This window comes from Aricia agestis, chromosome 4, assembly GCF_905147365.1.
Source record: "Aricia agestis chromosome 4, ilAriAges1.1, whole genome shotgun sequence".
Taxonomy (NCBI): Eukaryota; Metazoa; Arthropoda; class Insecta; order Lepidoptera; family Lycaenidae; genus Aricia; species Aricia agestis.
The window spans coordinates 4,000,056-4,017,738 of NC_056409.1; the positions used below are offsets into that span (position 1 = coordinate 4,000,056).

The 17,683-nt window shown below is 41.0% G+C and overlaps 1 protein-coding gene across 2 annotated transcripts; it reads left to right on the forward strand.

Moving 5' to 3' along the window:
• The first annotated feature begins 233 nt into the window (after window positions 1–233).
• On the forward strand, window positions 234–11,567 carry LOC121726350. Of its 2 annotated transcripts, none has more exons than XM_042113674.1 (14): window positions 234–720; window positions 862–1,555; window positions 2,278–2,442; window positions 2,765–2,907; window positions 5,375–5,470; window positions 5,689–5,794; window positions 6,045–6,264; window positions 6,485–6,576; window positions 6,742–6,814; window positions 7,029–7,167; window positions 8,131–8,260; window positions 9,659–9,772; window positions 10,313–10,486; window positions 10,882–11,567. In XM_042113674.1, the coding sequence occupies exons 1-14, from the start codon at window positions 265–267 to the stop codon at window positions 11,034–11,036; spliced, it is 2,757 nt and encodes a 918-aa protein (XP_041969608.1). In that variant the 5' UTR covers window positions 234–264; the 3' UTR covers window positions 11,037–11,567. The 2 variants fall into 2 exon arrangements, with proteins under 2 accessions (XP_041969608.1, XP_041969607.1); XM_042113673.1 differs by having other exon boundaries at window positions 2,765–2,946; window positions 10,882–11,565.
• The last annotated feature ends 6,116 nt before the right edge of the window (window positions 11,568–17,683 follow it).

The window sequence follows — 17,683 nt, forward strand, 5'->3', positions numbered from 1 at the left end:
GCGGTTGCGAACGAAGCGCGGACAGCCGCTCCCACACCACCCAGCCGCGCGCCGCCGCGCCGCCGCGCCGCCGCCAGTTGACAGCCCTGACAGAAGGTAATTATGTCTCGGATTGGGCCGGAGTTAACCTACTTCCCCTCCTTTTACTATGTCAAAACACAGTCAAAACTCAAAACAGAAATGTCAAATGAAGAAATCAATACAAACATGAAACATTTAAATTTTTCCAAATAAATTGTTATTTTGCTATTTAAAACCATAAAAATGTTATCAAATAGAAATTTGCTTGAAATTGTGACTATAGCGTCATCTTGTATCTCAGTTGTAGGAATATTTCTAAACTATGTTACCGATATATCACCTATAACCGGTTTCTGGTTCGTGAGTTACATAGTTATCGTAATTGTGTTGTCCATTTCATTGAGCTTCAATTGCATTCAGTGGATGCTTCAGTTGAACAAACCGCTGAAGTACGACATCGAAGGTACCGTTGCGACATACCCGTTTCTGTCGTTTCTTAAGAATGTGTTGCCTCAAGTACCCGAGGCCTCGAGTGTGGTCGAGTGTAAGGAGTACGATACCAACGAGCTGAGCGTGATATCCACCGTGCTGGAGAAGAAGCTGGTGTCGTCGTGGTACGTGCCTTACATCTCCCAGGAGATTGGATTTCCGTTTGCCTGCAAGCAGATGCTAGATCAGATGATAAGCAAAGCTTTCAAGGTACTTTATATATTAATTTTTACAACAGTCTTACAGTATTAAAATAAATTTTTACATTTTTTTTATTATTATGCTTTGTAGAATTTATTTTTGGCATTCTTTCATCTAGCATCTCATTAATTGTTTTTTCTTTCATTACAGATATGTGACAAAATAGACTCTCAGGAGATATTTGTAGACATATGTGCAGTACTAACAAGTCACTTGAAGGAATATAGGAAAGCACTGAAGAGACATGAGAAGTTTCCGAACAATTCCATAGAGACATTGTACAAGAAATCACATCCAGTGTCCATAACTTATGAGAAGACAAAGAAGCAAACCTCTGCGGACCACTGCATCAACATCCTACGTATTGTCATGAAGGAGCTCGTGCCGTGGGAACTTTGGGACACTCCACACTCCGAGCTGCTCGTACGTATTCTTGCAAAGAAGCTTGACAATTTCATTGAAACAGAACTGTCTGACCCGGCCTGGCTGAATGATAAGTTGCTCATGTTGCTTACTAATGTAGAAAAACAAAGTGATGATAAAACACAGGATGTTAAAGAGGACAAACCTGTAGAACAGCCACAAGAGTTAACAAAAGAACCACCAGAGGGGCTAAAGGACCTAGCCTCAAATTTGACACCCCCACCACCAGATGTCACACCACCACCTCCTGTTAAAAGTTCCACACCAGAAGAAGTCAAAACAGAAGTCAAAACAGAAGTCAAAATTGTAAAAGATAATGTTCCAGTACAAACTGTGGATGATAAGCCAGTTGCTATTATGAGGCAAAAACGAGGGAGACAAGGAAGAAATGAAGTCAAAATATATGATAGAATCATTGAAGGTACTTTGCTATACTCATAATAAATTAGATTAATTGTATACTCGAGAAAATTGATTCCTAGGCAGTTGACAGACTTATGTCATTTGGTTGGCTCTGTGAAGACCTCTGTGGCTCAATGGTTGAGTGAGTGGCAGCTCAAGCCAGGGGTTGCGGGTTTGAATCCCGCCGATGGAACAAATAGTTTTTAATGTTCCCAGGTCTGGATGTGTATAATATATAATAAAAATATTAATTACATATATGTATAGTAATACGTGATGTGTATTAAATATGTGTATCATATAATAAAAATCTTAAATATATGTATAGTATAAAAGTATTAAATATATTTCCGATGTCTGGTACCTGTAACACATTACACAAGTCCTTCAGGTACTTAGCACGGGCCACAAAGGCGTCGCCAGGGGGGGCAAGGAGGGGCAGCTGCCCCCGCCCCCCCCCCTAGAGATTCTAAAAAAGTTGCCAAATATAATGCAAACAACGTCCAAACAAACTTTCGCCTTTATAACATTAGTAGGAAGTAGGATGAGAAAAGTATGAATTGTAGTAGGTCAACTTGCGCCATCGGTTGGCGACGCCCTTGCCGGGCCAGACTAATATATTAGGTTATTTTAGTCCTTCTACCTTCTAGTCTATCTGTGCCTTTCACATTCTCCCACATGCACAATTAAAAAAAAGGATTTGCTAGACTTTCTATAAGCAAAAACTTAAAAAAATTTCAGGGAGTGTCAAGACTTGGGAGACAGACATGGACCTTCAGTGTATCAGCGTGGGTCAGGACCTACTGGCCGGCCTGGACGACATCCCACTGAGCCGTCTGTGGGGACACGAGGACACCGACCACAGCCCTAACGTCAGAAATGTGTCCCCACAACCTCTATGGTTTGGTAAGACATTTATATTTGTGAATATGATGCTTATGTGTAAACAGTTTATTATAATTATTTGGATCTGTCCCTTTTGTAGGGAACACTGTGTTCACCTATGAGGCTGACATTGACACTGTGTGTTAAAAGCCTCTGTAAAATAAAAAAGATTAAAAAAAAAAAAAAAAACATTAAAATATTTCATTAGATGGATAAATTAAAATGTTAAAGTAATTTTAGTTGCAATTTGACCTTTCACATAAAAATACTATTTATATACATTACTAAGAAATTTTATAGCAGTTTAGGTGATAGGTACTAGAACTTGTGTCTTTTGTTTTAGGTGAGGAGGATACCATAGATCTCGTGGATTTAGAACCACAGAAAGAAATGAAGAAGGAATCGAGTCCGAAACCCGGAGATGCGCTCCTCAAAGACATACAGTCAACTGTGCACCAGGCTAAGACCAAGATCGGAGACCTACAGGTCCCAAAACACGTAGATGTGCCCTGCAACCATTCTGGTGTATGTCTCTTGCACGATCTATCCGCTTTAGCTTTACTTTTTAATTTATTTTTTTAAGCAAATGCCACAACAAGGGACTGCTACCTAATGATCTATTGCTTCTCAGCTCAGCGCAACAGCAAGTGAGTGTGTGAGCAACTCTTGACTTTGATGTAATTGGTTGATACATGGATGTTATTAAGCTCAATTTTTCGAATGTAGATTTTATGTTACAAACTTTGTTCTATACAGTATTAATGTCGCAGCCAACTGGTTTAAATAGCCGTTCAATCAAACAGCTAGCCCTTTAACTGAACAACGCCATTCAACCACACGTCTAGCTTTTTAATTGAATATTTAAGTCGCACAAAACGTTCAACACTACAGTTGATTCAAAAGCCGCCGTTTGATTGAATTAGTTCAGCGCTCACCATCGCGGCGCTAGGTGCCTTTGGTTTACAATATGGCGTCAACTGACCGGTGTCTTGTGATTGTATTAAGGTAATTTTCGTAAATATACGTTACAAGTATTATTAAAGAGACAGAAATTATGTGAGCACATACAAGTAAATCAAAATTTAAACTAATATTTACAAGGAAATTTATTGCAATTGTGTTATTATTTAAATTAATTTATTATTAATTAATTAAATTAATCTGCTTGTTATCTTTACGCTTGTGTAATAATAACACTAAGCTAATGGTCACCATAGCTAATTTACTTTTTAACCAGTTAGCCAAGCGTCATCTAGCTCTAGTGTAAACAAGTCGGCGAAACGACGTATAGTCGTGTGACTGAACGGCGTTGTTCAGTCAAAGGGCTAGCGTTTGATTCAACGGCTATTTAAACCAGTTGGCTGCGACATTAAAATAATAAAAAATAAGTTAGTATTTACTGCTTCATAACATTCATGTTATGTCATAATTATAGACCGACAATTCCGGCGCTTATATACCTAAACTTCATATGACGAAAGAAAAATATGGATATGCCTTTCGGTACACATAGTTAATATGTATGCTACTATACGTTTTCGTTTTGAAATTTCTACTACTACCTAAAATCATTAGCATTTTCACAAAGTTTAATGTTCGTTTTTTTTTTTTTTTTTTACAAAAAAAATTATGGAAATAGTATAAATACATTATACTAACGTAATTTATTGATTAGCTAAAATAGTAGTAATATTTCTATACTAGTAATAACTAGTATATAAATATAAAAAATCGGCCAAGTGCGAGTCGGACTCGCGCACAATGGGTTCCAGACAGTTATAAAGCAAAAATACCCCAAAAATTGTTTTTTGTATGTTGTATTTAGTTAGAGCAAAAATGGCAAAAAAAATCACGTTTGTTGTATGGGAGCCCCCCATAAATACTTAATTTATTTGATTTTTAGTATTTGTTTTTGTTATTAAAGTATAAGTACAACTAAGTGTTTTGTGAACATTTCAAGTGTTTTGGCCGTTATTGATATCGAGCAAAAATGGCAAAAAAATCACGTTTGTTGTATGGGAACCCCCCAATACTTAATTTATTTGGTTTTTAGTATTTGTTGTTACAGCAACAATATACACAATCTGTGAAAATTTCAGAAGTCTATATATAGTGGTTCTTGAGATACAGCCTGGAGACAGCCAGACGGACAGACATCTTAGAAAATTGTTGGTTAAAAGGCGTATTCACATAATTCTTTCGTCGACTTTTTGTTAAGTTTCGGCATACAAGCGCCGGAATTTTCGATCTCTAGTCATAATCTATGTGATGTTTGTTATTGGTTGGTTGGGTGTATGTATTGGTTGACATATTATCCAGGTATGGGTAGGATTTCTAGACATTTTCCTCCTTCAATGGTCCCCTTTGTAACTAATTGAAGACGTCCACAAGCAAATAGTGTCACTATGTGTTAATGTTACGCATGTTGCATGATGACGCTTACACAATGTCTAAATATTTCCTGTAATACAATTATTAATAACAAGGCCTAAAGTAGGGTATGGTTGTAACTATATTTTTATAATATAATAATATAATATCTATGCGTGTGCGTATACTATACTATATATTTAAGATATTTATTATATTATTATGATACACATGTTTAATACACATCCATGACCCAGCAACAGTGAAAACTTTTTGTTCCGTCGGCGGGATTCGAACCCGCGACCCCCGGCTTGAGCTAACAACAGCCCACCAACTGAGCCACAGACCTCTTTGACCTCGTCAAAGACCTATGTGGCTCAGTTGGTTAGAGAAAATGTAAAGTTCTTGCAGACCAGACTTTCTATCGACCGATACTAAGACGGTCAATATAAAGTCTGCAGTCTGCAAGAACTCAAATAAGTTCTGATTTATAATGTTATGTATTTAATGTACTCACATATTTATAATATTAGTATGGATTATGTATGTGTAAAATATTATTGTGATAGTATGTGTTGTGTAGGATGAGGCGGCGGGCATGATGGAAGGCCTACTGGACAAGGGCATCGCGGGGCTCAAGAAGGGACTGAGGTTCACAGGCCTGAGCGACGACCCGCAGGTATACAGGAAAGTCGATTAATAACCGTTCCTGGCAGTCGGTTAAAAATTACGAACCTCTTAACCAAAAAAAAAAAATACAATTTTTTTTTTTAAATATGTATAATCTTTACATAAATTAACTAAATATGTTATGGTTTGTAATAAACACAATTAATACTTGCTATAGAACGGTCACAGAGCATGTAATTCATACATTGATCCGTCGACTATCTGTAGGAGAAGTCTGGCAACGCTCGCGAGCGGCGGGCGGAGACGGTGTCGCCGGAGCTGTCGCGCGCGCGCCGCCCCGAGGTCGACGGTGCCATCAACATACCCGCTCGAGGTACTGCACTATAACACATAAACAAGAACTGCTCCGAAGTTGCGCATGATCACGCCTGCAATGTACATATTTTAAATTACTGATGAGTGATGACACACCATGCCGAAATTACATGATACCGAACTTCGGCCGCGTATTTTCGGCCTAGTGTGGTTAGACACTTAAATAACAGATTAAATGTCATCAATCACACACTATCAGTGTTTTAATAGTAATAGTTTAGGTAACAGAGTATTATAATGTTATTCAGAGGAAAACGGCAACGGCATCCACCTCCTAGTGAAGCAGCACCGCGTGACGTCACAGGACACGATGGGGGCGGCGCCGGGGGCGGTGGGGGCGTTGCCAGGGGTAGTGGGGGCGGGCGAGCCGAGCGAGTCCCCGGAACCCGAGTACGAGGAGGCCGCGGACCTGTCCACCAGCATCGCCAAGCTGCGCTCGCTGCTGCAGGAGGCGCAGGCGCCGCCTAGGTCAGAATTGTATTTTTTAAAATATAATATAGTTTATTGACATAGACAAACGCATAGGCGGATCGCTTATGGTGTATGTGCGTTGCTGGCCTGCCATTATAGATAAAAACAATAGTCCAATCCTTTTAATTCAAACGAAAAAATGACATTATTATTACATCTCATGAAATACAATTTAGTCATTAATTAACTTCAAGAGGCTATTTACTTTGTGTTTCAGGGAGGAGGTGTGGTGGGAGGGGGCGGTGGAGACGCGCGGTCGCACGCTGCACCACGCCTCCTCGCGCCCGCTCGACCCCGCCGCGCTCGCTGGTGCGTATCACCTTTTATTGCTTTGTCGACGAGAGCATAGTTATATAGCTATCTTGTTCTATTGCACCGCATCTAGCTTTTGCGTGTTTGAAATGTATGATTAAAATCATAATATTAGATTTCTTTCAATAAATACATTAAAAAATATTTTTTTGGCTATCGCAGACGAGTACGACATGAATTCAGAGCGCAGCACGTCCCCCGGACAGACCAGCAACAACATGCAGCGGCTCGACAGGTACTATTTTGCAATATATGCACTTACTTACCAATAATCGATAATGTTTTTAGAAATGTTAAATGCATTTACAGCAGGCAGAAATTCGGTAATTTTCTCTTTGCTCACCCCCTCGAAATTATTCCTATTTATCCGTGAGTCGGTGGAAAACGAATTATTAACTTAATTTCAAACTACAATATATGTGGTAAATACAAAAAATCATGTCTAATAGGTTGTTTCAACGCACGGTGACGGGCGTGTTCAACTCGCTGAAGACGGCGGTGGGCGCGGAGGAGGGCGAGGGGGAGGGCGGGGCGTCGCCGGCGCCGCGCCGCGACTGGACGTATGTGTGCAGCGCCGCCGACCTCGGTGTGAGTATAGTGTGGTGCTCGCTGAAGACGGCGGTGGGCGCGGAGGAGGGCGAGAGGGAGGGCGGGGCGTCGCTGGCGCCGCGCCACGACTGGACGTACGTGTGCAGCGCCGCCGACCTCGGTGTGAGTATAGTGTGGTGCTCGCTGAAGACGGCGGTGGGCGCGGAGGAGGGCGAGGGGGAGGGCGGGGCGTCGCCGGCGCCGCGCCACGACTGGACATACGTGTGCAGCGCCGCCGACCTCGGTGTGAGTATAGTGTGGTGCTCGTTGAAGACGGCGGTGGGCGCGGAGGAGGGCGAGGGGGAGGGCGGGGCGTCGCCGGCGCCTAGACGTACTTGTGCAGCGCCGCCGATCTCGGTGTTAGTCAAAAACTAAGTGATAATATTTAAGGGTGTGTATATTGTGTTCTTTGTAGAGTTCCCTGTGAAAATAGCAGCGCTGTAAAAACATTTTTTTCCACTTTTGTATGGGCAAGCGTCGCGCGTTTCCCCATACAAAAGTGGACAAAATTTTGGTCTTACAGCGCTGCTATTTTAAAGTATTATCACTTAGTTTTGTTACACCCTGTAGAGTGCTGTTTAAGTCATATCATTGAGGCTCAATAGCCAAGTGGTAAATAGCTTATTTCGTATTTTTTCGATTTCCGCGCCAAGTACAAAAAAAATTAAGCTTAGACCACGCAGGTTATTTTTTATAAGGTTAAAGCGCTGGTTGACGAGAAATACTAGACTTGATTATAATGTGTGAGCTTGTAAAAAGTCGGCATAATCACTAAATAGTATAAAACAAAGTCGCTTTCTCTCTCTCTATGTCCCTTTGTTTCCTTTAATATTTAAAACTGATACTGAACCGATATGCTCGCTAAGATTCACGAAAATTGGCCGAGCCGTTTCAGAGGAGTTCAATTACGCACACCGTAACACGAGAATTTTATATATTAGATATTAATCGCTGTCGTGACAGGTGGGCGCGGCAGTCAGTCGTCTGGTGAGCGCGCGCGCGGCGTTGTCACACGTGGACGCGGCGCTCGACTCGCTGCACATGACGCCCCCCGCGCCACCCCCACCGCCCCCGGCACACCCCGAGGACCTCGGTCAGTTTGGTTTTTTTTTTCACTTTTTAATCTAATATTTTTTTGCATACAGGGTTTGCATACATTGTAACAGCACAATTGACAAAAAGAAACGACTCAAAGGTAGACGTAGTGATTTCTTAAAATAGTGTATTGGAGAAAGTTATTAATGTATACGTAATATACATACAAGTGTTGTATGCATTTTTTACTCGTAGTCAGTGACCCTTTTTTATTGTTGGGGAAATGCATTCCCGGCGGTCTGGGGATCGCTACCGGGGCGGTGAAGGCCGCGCCCGGGCATACGCACTAAAACCCCAACGAGTGTTCCTACTTTTCGCTTTAGGCAGAGCCACGGGATACGCGGGATACACAACCGCGATCCTGCCAGCGAATGCCCCTAAAGGTATAGTGCACCTACAATAAGGGTGGGATGCACCAGAGGCGTGGTTAAATAAAGTTATGGTAAAAGTTATGGTTATAGTTAAGGCTAACTTTAACCTTACCTACCTTTATCGTTAAATTTTCGGTATGATTTTACTAGTTGTAATGTTTACAATAGGGATGATGATTAACTATTTTTCCTAATAAAATAAAGACACAACGTTAGAAAATATGTATTCCCAAAATTTTTGCTTCATAACTTATGTATCTTTTTTGTTATAACTTATGAGCCTTCAAAGTTGGATAGTAAAGTCGATTTTTTTTAAATAAAATTTCTCAATTTTACGATAATTTATGCAATTTATAATTTTTTTTCTTATGAAACCACTTTCATAAACGCAATATTTAACATAGCTATCGAACAAAATCTTTCTGCGATGCGTACAATCTAGCTAGGCGTGACGTCATAGTTAGCTATCATTTTGTTTGGAGCGTTTTGGGAAAATCTATTTTATGTGAGCTTTGAATTGTGATATTTCGGAGAGTTTTTAAGCTATCAGAGTCCTTTTTTCATCAATGTTTCTATTTTTGAATGGTCCTTTACTTACCAACCAGAAAAATTTATCGTCATGCCTATTAGTAATTACTAATTATTAGTAAATATAAAAGATCAGCTTTTATCTGTATTTTTTTTAAGAAATAAGGGGGCAAACGAGCAAACGGGTCACCTGATGAAAAGCAACTTCCGTCGCCCATGGACACTCGCAGCATCAGAAGAGCTGCAAGTGCGTTGCCGGCCTTTTAAGAGAGAATAGGGTAATATTGGAGGGTAGGGGAGGGAAGGGAATACGGGAGAGTAGGGAAGGGAATAGGGTAGGGGATTGGGCCTCCGGTAAACTCACTCACTCGGCGAAACACAGCGCAAGCGCTGTTTCTCGCCGGTTTATGTGAGAACGTGGTATTTCTCCGGTCGAGCCGGCCCGACCCGTGCCGAAACATAGCTCTCCCACGTAAATGTATGAGTATGTATTCCAGAGGAGTGGTGTGCGACTGCCGGCGCGCGGTGGGCGGCGCTGGGCGAGTTGCTGGTGGCGGGCGGGATGCTGCACTCACACCTCGCCTTCCGCGCCGCTACGCTGCTGGTCGGAGGTACCATCACTTTTCAAACATCGATCAACACATCAATTAACTTAAATAAAGTGCGACAAGGCTTTAAATGAACGTGGACTGCCGGCTGCTGGTAAAGGAGAACTGTCAAAAATGACGTTTTTGTATGATGGCAGCATTAGTTCCTTTTTTTTTGGCCACGTTCATTTAAAGCCTTGACGAGCTGTAGCTACAATAGCATTGAAGATTTTTTCTTGCTGGTAATTAAAAGACCCTCGAAAATAAAAAACATCGGTGAAATGCCTCTGTTAACCTAAAAACTCTCCAAGGTATCCCAAATCACATAAAATAGGCCTTCCCAAAACGCTCTATACATACTGCTACCTACCTACAGTTTGTAGTTTGTAGGCGTCTAGGGAAGACTTATTTCGAAAGCTATGTTAAATATTGCGCTTATGAAAGTGGTTTCATAACAAAACGTTGTACAAACTTATTTTTACCGTATTTTTTCTAATTTATTCAGAAATTCTGACGACGTCATCCCTATTATTCGCTAAGCGTATTAAACTATATTATGCGCAGACGCAGTCGAAACCCTGGTGCGGGGCTGGCTGCGCGCAGCGGCGTCGTGGCTGCGCGCGCAGGTGTTCCTCTACTTCCAGCAGCATAACGACGCCCCTCCCCCCAACCGCCCCCTCCCGCCCGCAGACATCGACGCCTCGGCGCGCCTGCTCGCACAGCGCATACCTATACCCGGTACGAATTGCGTACATAATATTCTGATTTTCTTGGTTATGAATTGACAAACATTTATTTTCCCTATTGATAAGAAAGGAAGAGGGTAAATGTCTAGAAATGTCAGTAAAGTGTTTTGGACCCTGTCGCAAAACAAACACAACTGTACTGCTGACGAGGCAAGTGAAGGAACATGCAATGAACAGGTCGTTCCTATTAATTTTCAGAAGTTAAGATTGTCTGTTCGTGTCGCATATTATAGCAATTCGTTCATTACAAGGACCTATTGCTACTCTTCTGTTTACATGTATATATTTCAATCTTAAATTTACTAAGCGAGTGAAATATTAGTGACGATAGGTTATTAAATTGATACTTGCTACCAGATCTTAGCAAATTGTATTGTATGGTTTCAGAGTGCGTGTGCGACGTGGAGGCGGGGGTGCGGCTGGCCTTGCAGTCGGTATCGCAGGCGGCGGTGACGCGCGACGTCCTGTACCGCCTGCTGGACGTGCTCGCCGCCCACTACCGCCGTTCCGCCGGCCGACACGCCTCCCTCGACTCTTCATAATGCTGTCCCGCTCATTCCGCCACCACGCCTAGTGCTGTCCTGCTCGTTCAGCCGATGCTCTCTTTTAAGATCAAACGTCAGCACTTGTTACTTCATTGGCACTTCTGCCGTCTCGCTCATCCTACGTCTATGTTTTCTGTGACTGTAGATTCAAATATTATTCAGCGATTTTGTGACGAAATATCAACCGGCGACATCAATAAGTCGACGTTTTACTTTTGTATATGTCTAAACAAAAAATGGCCTGCCATATTGGTAATAATATAAATTGTTTAGATAATAAACATTCCAACTAGGAATATTTTTTTGCAAAACAGCTGATGTTAAGAAAAAAATATAGTGATCAAAGGTCACATCCAAGAAATCAACCAGTGTTATTGACACATTAAATAATTATTTATAAGATATAAAGATCTGATTAAGATTATGTAGTAATAAGTTAATGTTTTTTATGATTACTTTGTAAGTTATATTTTTGTTATGTGTTTTACGAGATTATTTACTGTTATTGTCTGTCGACTGATCTCTGTATGCAGCTTTAAATGTATAATACCAAAAATATATTTTATTCAAAACAAGAAAAAACTTTTTACTTATTCACCATTAGATTTGACAAAATCTTAATCGACGGAGAGCTGGTGACCAAATCGGTCATGTGGCTTCAGCTGCATAAGCCGCTTTGCAGACGAATGGGCGGGGCAGGCCGGTCAGTTTCGCCGCGAATTTACATACGAAATTTAACCGTTTCAACAATAATTGTTTTCGGTACCTTCCCACCGATTTTTTTGTCTGGCAATTTTTTTTGGAGATTACATAGTGTACGGGCAAGCGTACACAAAATTGTATCATCAGTATTTGACACGATTCTCGTAATATAGGGTCTAATTCAGGAGATTACAATGTGAAATGTATTATCCTGATTTGTCAAAATAACGCTCGTTAAGCCGGGCTCAGTCGAGGACGTGGGCCTCGTTTAAGTAAAGGTGTCACCCGCATGGATTTTATTGCGATTATTTTATTGTTACGACATGTAGGCATGTGTAGACCAGTTCCAGTTTAGAGCTCGGCTTTTGTCTGAGGTAAGGTTCGATTTATATGCGTCCGTGAGTACAAGCGGTTTGGCCTCTACGCTCCAAAATCCTAAGCAATTTAATTGCTTGGTATCTAGGAGCGTAGCCGCCAAACCGCCAATTGTATAATATGTAACGATTTATTTAAACAGCGGCGCAACCGCTATATTAATATATTTTATTATTTCGACGATCTCTGTGGCTCAGTTGGTGGGCTATCGGTAACTCAAGCCGGGGGTCGCGGGTTCGAATCCCGCCGACGGAACAAAAATTTTTCAAAGTTCCTGGGTCAGGATGTGTATTAAATATGTGTATAATATAATAAAAATCTTAAATATATGTATAGTATAAAAGTATTAAATATATTTCCGTTGTCTGGTACCCGTAACACAAGTCCTTCAGGTACTTAGCACGGGGCCAGACTGACGTGGTGTGAAGTGTCCATATATATTAATATTATTTACCTACAAATTACAATCTTGCGATGTAGCGGTCAAACCGCTCGTTCACGCAACCTTAGATTTCTAGTCTAGACAGAATAACAAAACCCTATTGTTTACACGTTGTGCGTTGGGATCTATGATATTCTATTATGGAAATATGATCCATGCATCGAAAAGGGTGCATGCCATTCCGACGACGCTTGGATCATCTTACAATTAAAGTCCTTCATCTGACCTGTTGTCATTCGTGTCATCCGTTGTTGTGAGAGTTAATGCAGAGAGAGTGCTTTTGACGTGTATTGTGTTCCCGGCCAATTGAGACGGTAGCGATTATTGACCCCTTGTCAAAAAATATGTCATATTGCAGCATTTTGTATATGACATATGTCGCAGGCGGATTTTATATTTAGCCGTAACACATTACGGCTAGCCGTTTTAAAAAAAACAGCGCCGTTTTGTAATGCGGCGTGTCGACGTTTAGCCGAATTGTAATTGCGATACGTTTTTCAATAAAGCGGCCCACGTTTAGTCGCATCGTACTCCTACCAACGTTATAGGGTGCTGGGTGACCACTGACCATGATTGCAAAATAAAACAATGTTGAAAATGAAAATCAATTTTACTTATTAGAAAAATCTAATAGATATTTCTTGATTGTTTTCACGATATTCCTTACCAATCAAATATAATTATGATAGTTACTTACTAGCTAAATAAAATATTGGCATTAGACATATTTTTGTATATTTAGCCGTAATGTAATACGGCTAAATATACAATCTGACTGCGACATATATACCGCGAATCGTGATTGACAATGAAGTCACAATAGACATAACTATGAAGTCTAGGAATGCATTTCTCATCGGCAGGTAGGCTTAATTGCACCTTGTATAATATATACAGGTTGTAACAAAAATAAGTGATAATACTTTAGGGTGTGAACATGTTCCTTGAAGAGAGTTCACTGTGAAAGTAGCAGCGCTGAAAGACCAAATTTTTTTTCAGTTTTGTATGGGCAAGGGCCCGAGCGTCACGAGTTTCCCCATACAAAAGTGAAAAAAAAATTTGGTCTTTCAGCGCTGCTACTTTCACAGTGAACTCTCTATAAGGAACACGTACACACCCTAAAGTATTATCACTTATTTTTTTTACACACTGTTCATATATACAAGAATTGCTCGTTTAAAGATATAAGATTACTGCAAGCAAGCTCGTTGATTTTAACCGACTTCTTTATTAATAAGTAGCACAAAAGTGATAAGAGTTCGAAGCTTTGAAGAATAAATGGTACTGAGATAAATTCTTGACCTCTATAATCCTTACGAACTAATATCTTCCACAATAGACTCCTTTCAAGGAGATGTCTCAAGTCTGTAATAACTCAAAACGCGAGAGCCCCCCAAGTTTAATTATCTTAAGGTCGTCTTGCCATCAATAACGACATACATTGATTTTATCGTCCCTGAGTGGCGGCTTATTACGGATGACTGGTGGACTCTTTCAAACTTTTGAACTAATACATAATTAAAAGGTAATAATATAATCTGAATTACCTACAAGTTGAGTACACTCAAATGTTACTCGAAGTTGGTATTGACAATGTTTTTTTTCTCTGAGAGTGTGAAACCCGATTATTCGAGAGATATAACATGATGTTTAATCCACGCTTATCTGGAGCCCATGCGGTTACGGTCTACGTGCCAGCTACGTTGGTGCTACGTCGGGTCTAGGTTGGGTCTACGCGCTGGCTACGTCGGTGCTACTTTGGGTCTACGTCCGGCTACGTCGGTGCTACGTTGGGTCTACGCGCCGGCTACGTCGGTGCTACGTTGGGTCTACGCGCCGGCTACGTCGGTGCTACGTTGGGTCTACGCGCCGGCTACGTTGGGTCTACGCGCCGGCTACGTCGGTGCTACGTTGGGTCGTTGTTGGAAAGTGCATAGTGTAGACAAATGACACAGCTAATTAGATTGAAGGCGCGCGATGTTCAATATCAACCCTAGACGGTCAATAGAATATTATTGTCCGTCTAGGGTTGATATTGAGGGATAGGGTATTGCGTTGTGACCATAAAGTTAATATACCTAGCGGAATCGAGAAACAAAGGCATGAACATGAGAGATGTCACTATCAGTGACACTGCGTGGTAAAAAGAGATGTGTGATACATGACAGCAGCACTCTTTTTTTGACGTCCAGTAGGCACGTGCCACACGTTGACAATTTAATCTTATAGAAATTATGTTCAATCATGCTTGTGTAAGTGTATACGTACACATATTTTTACACACAGATGAAACCAATTTCGGTTTCATTTGACAGCTCGAGATTGTTGCTCTATTCCGCTAGGTATATTAACTTTATGGTTGTGACTTACGTTTTTTATTACATATCACAAAAAAGGTAAAAATGCAACACATGCCGCGAAAAAAATTTGTGATGTTTATGGACTGTGAGAGTAGCGCAAATTTGGTTTATGCGTTTTCAACCCGGAAATTCTGATATCAAAGATGCACGTCGCTCAAGTTACGGTCAAAACTGATGCTATTTTTGAAAAAGTGGAGCAACATCGGCATATTAGTAGTTGCCACTGACCTCCATTATCAGTAGTAGTTACGTTGTAGCTGAAGAAATGGGGATTGATAAAACGGTTTTGGCGCATTTGAAAAAAGCTGGGTATACAAAAAACTCGATATTTGGGTGCCTTATGAGCTCACTGAAATAAACTTAATAAACCGTGTACTCATATGTGATTCTTTATTACGACGTAATGAAACCGAACCATCTTTGAAGAAGCTGATAACTGGTGATGAAAAGTGGATCACGTACGACAAGAACGTGCGAAAAAGATCGTGGTCAAAGGCCGGCCCGGCTTCACAGACTGTGGCGAAAACCGGGTTAACTCGCAACAAGGTGATGCTGTGTGTGTGGTGGGATTGGAAGGGCATTAGTCATTATGAGCTGTTATCGCCAGGCAGGACCATCGATTTTGAACTGCACTGCCAACAATTACTGATGAGATTAAAACAAGAAGTTGAGAGAAAGCGGCCGAAATTAATCAACATAAGGGGTGTGGTTTTTCACCATGATAACACTAGACCTCACATATCTTTAGCCACTCAGCAAAAATTACGGGAGTTTGGCTGGGAGGTGCATCTGTCGTATAGTCCTGACCTTGCACTTTCAGATTTCTACCTGTTTCGGTCGCTGCAGAATTCCTTAGGCAGTGTCAGGTTGACATCGCAAGAGGACTGCCAAAACCACTTGTCGCGGTTTTTTCATCAGAAGCCCAACAATTTTTATAGCATCATGTCCCTACCAACAAGATGGCAAAAAGTTATCGAACAAAATGGCACCTATATGTATATACTTAAGCCAATTGTAAATAAACTTTTCAAAAAAACCTTTTGAATTTTTATGAATGCGAAGAAACTTTTTCCCCAACCTAATATAATCAATGTAGATACGAGAATTTAGTCGTTTTTCTCTCGTTTAGTAATAAAGCTTAGCGGAGCATAAAATACTCGACTTCTAATAAAAGGTAAGAGCAGTCCACGCGGCGCGTTGCGTTAGCGTTGCGTCGACACAGCGCTGCCGTTTGACGCATAGCCGGCCATACGGGCGCTGCGTCATCGCAGCGTTATTACGAAGCAGTCTTTACGTTAACACCCCACTCCCCCTTCGTCTCGGGGGCTGCTGTCCGTCATGTGTGCGTTGCGATGACGCAGCGCGCCGTGTGAACACCTTGGTTATTTGTATGTAAAACAACGCAACGGCAGCGCTGCGTCGACGCAACGCTGACGCAACGTGCCGTGTGGACTGGCTCTCAGATGTTAATACAGTAATTAAACAATTTTATCACTCCTTGTCAAGGACACGAGGCGAGTCAGAACGATTACTCACACATTTTCCTCAAAGTTTTATCATTGCTTTGAGTTTTTCTAACCGACTTACAATGTAGGAGTAGGTTCTTTATTAGTTTCTACATGTTATTTGTTAATCAATTCTAACATTATATCGTTTCCCGCGATAGACTTTAGTGATTTGTGTTTATCTCGCTGAACCGATTTTACTGAAATTTTGTATGTAGATATTTTGAAAGACGGGAAAGTACAAAGAATAGTGTCGTGGAAAAATGTACGGTTCTTGCGTGAATAACGCAATATTCACGCAACGGAATTGCAGGCGGCACTATATAATAATATGAATGTTATTATGTAAATTCATTACAATATACTATAACTTTTGTAGCGAGACTAATCAAAAATCTAACCTAAAATATCTGTAAGAACCGCTTTCAAATACCTAGTTCAAAAAAATAAAATAGATTGTGTTTACTTGTGAATACTGCGTAAATGTGATTTTGTATAAAACAATTTCAATTTCAATTGAGTTTACGCCCCGGCACGTGAAACATAATTTGTTTGTTTCTATTCATATTAAGTATACGTCATACTCATACATATATTACGCCGTTCCACACGAAGACAACCCAAACTTGACATACTTCCGCTTCATATTACGTTTGCACTGAGCGCTAATTTTCTTAAATGGAACTCTGAAATTTCGTTGTGGTTAAGCATCTTATGAGGCTGTAATTATCCATATTCATGGGCGTACCCAGGTTCTGGGCCAGGGGGGGGCAAATTACCCAGGTTCTGGGCCAGGGGGGGGCAAATTACGCAGATTCTGGGCCAGGGGGGGGGCAAATCAGATTTTTTATAAGTTTGGTTGGTGTTTATAAAGAATAAAAAATTAATAATTTTTAATTGTATTGCAAACAAATGGCAAAAATTCGTTATTTTTATAGATGAAAGTACTAGATAATATACTTAGTAGGGACGTCAACATGATCCAGGGGGGGGGCAGCTGCCCCCCCCTGCCCCCCCCCTCGGTACGCCCATGTCCATATTCCATACTAATATTATAAATGCGAAAGTGTGTCTGTCTGTTACCTCTTTACGCCCAAACCGCTGAACCGATTTTGCTGAAATTTGGCATGGAGATACTTTGAGTCCCGGGAAAGGACATAGGACACTTTTTATTACGGAAAAACGTACAATTTCCGCGCGTAAACGAATTTTGGCGCAACGGAGTTGCGGGCGTCATCTAATAACTTTATATTTATAGTG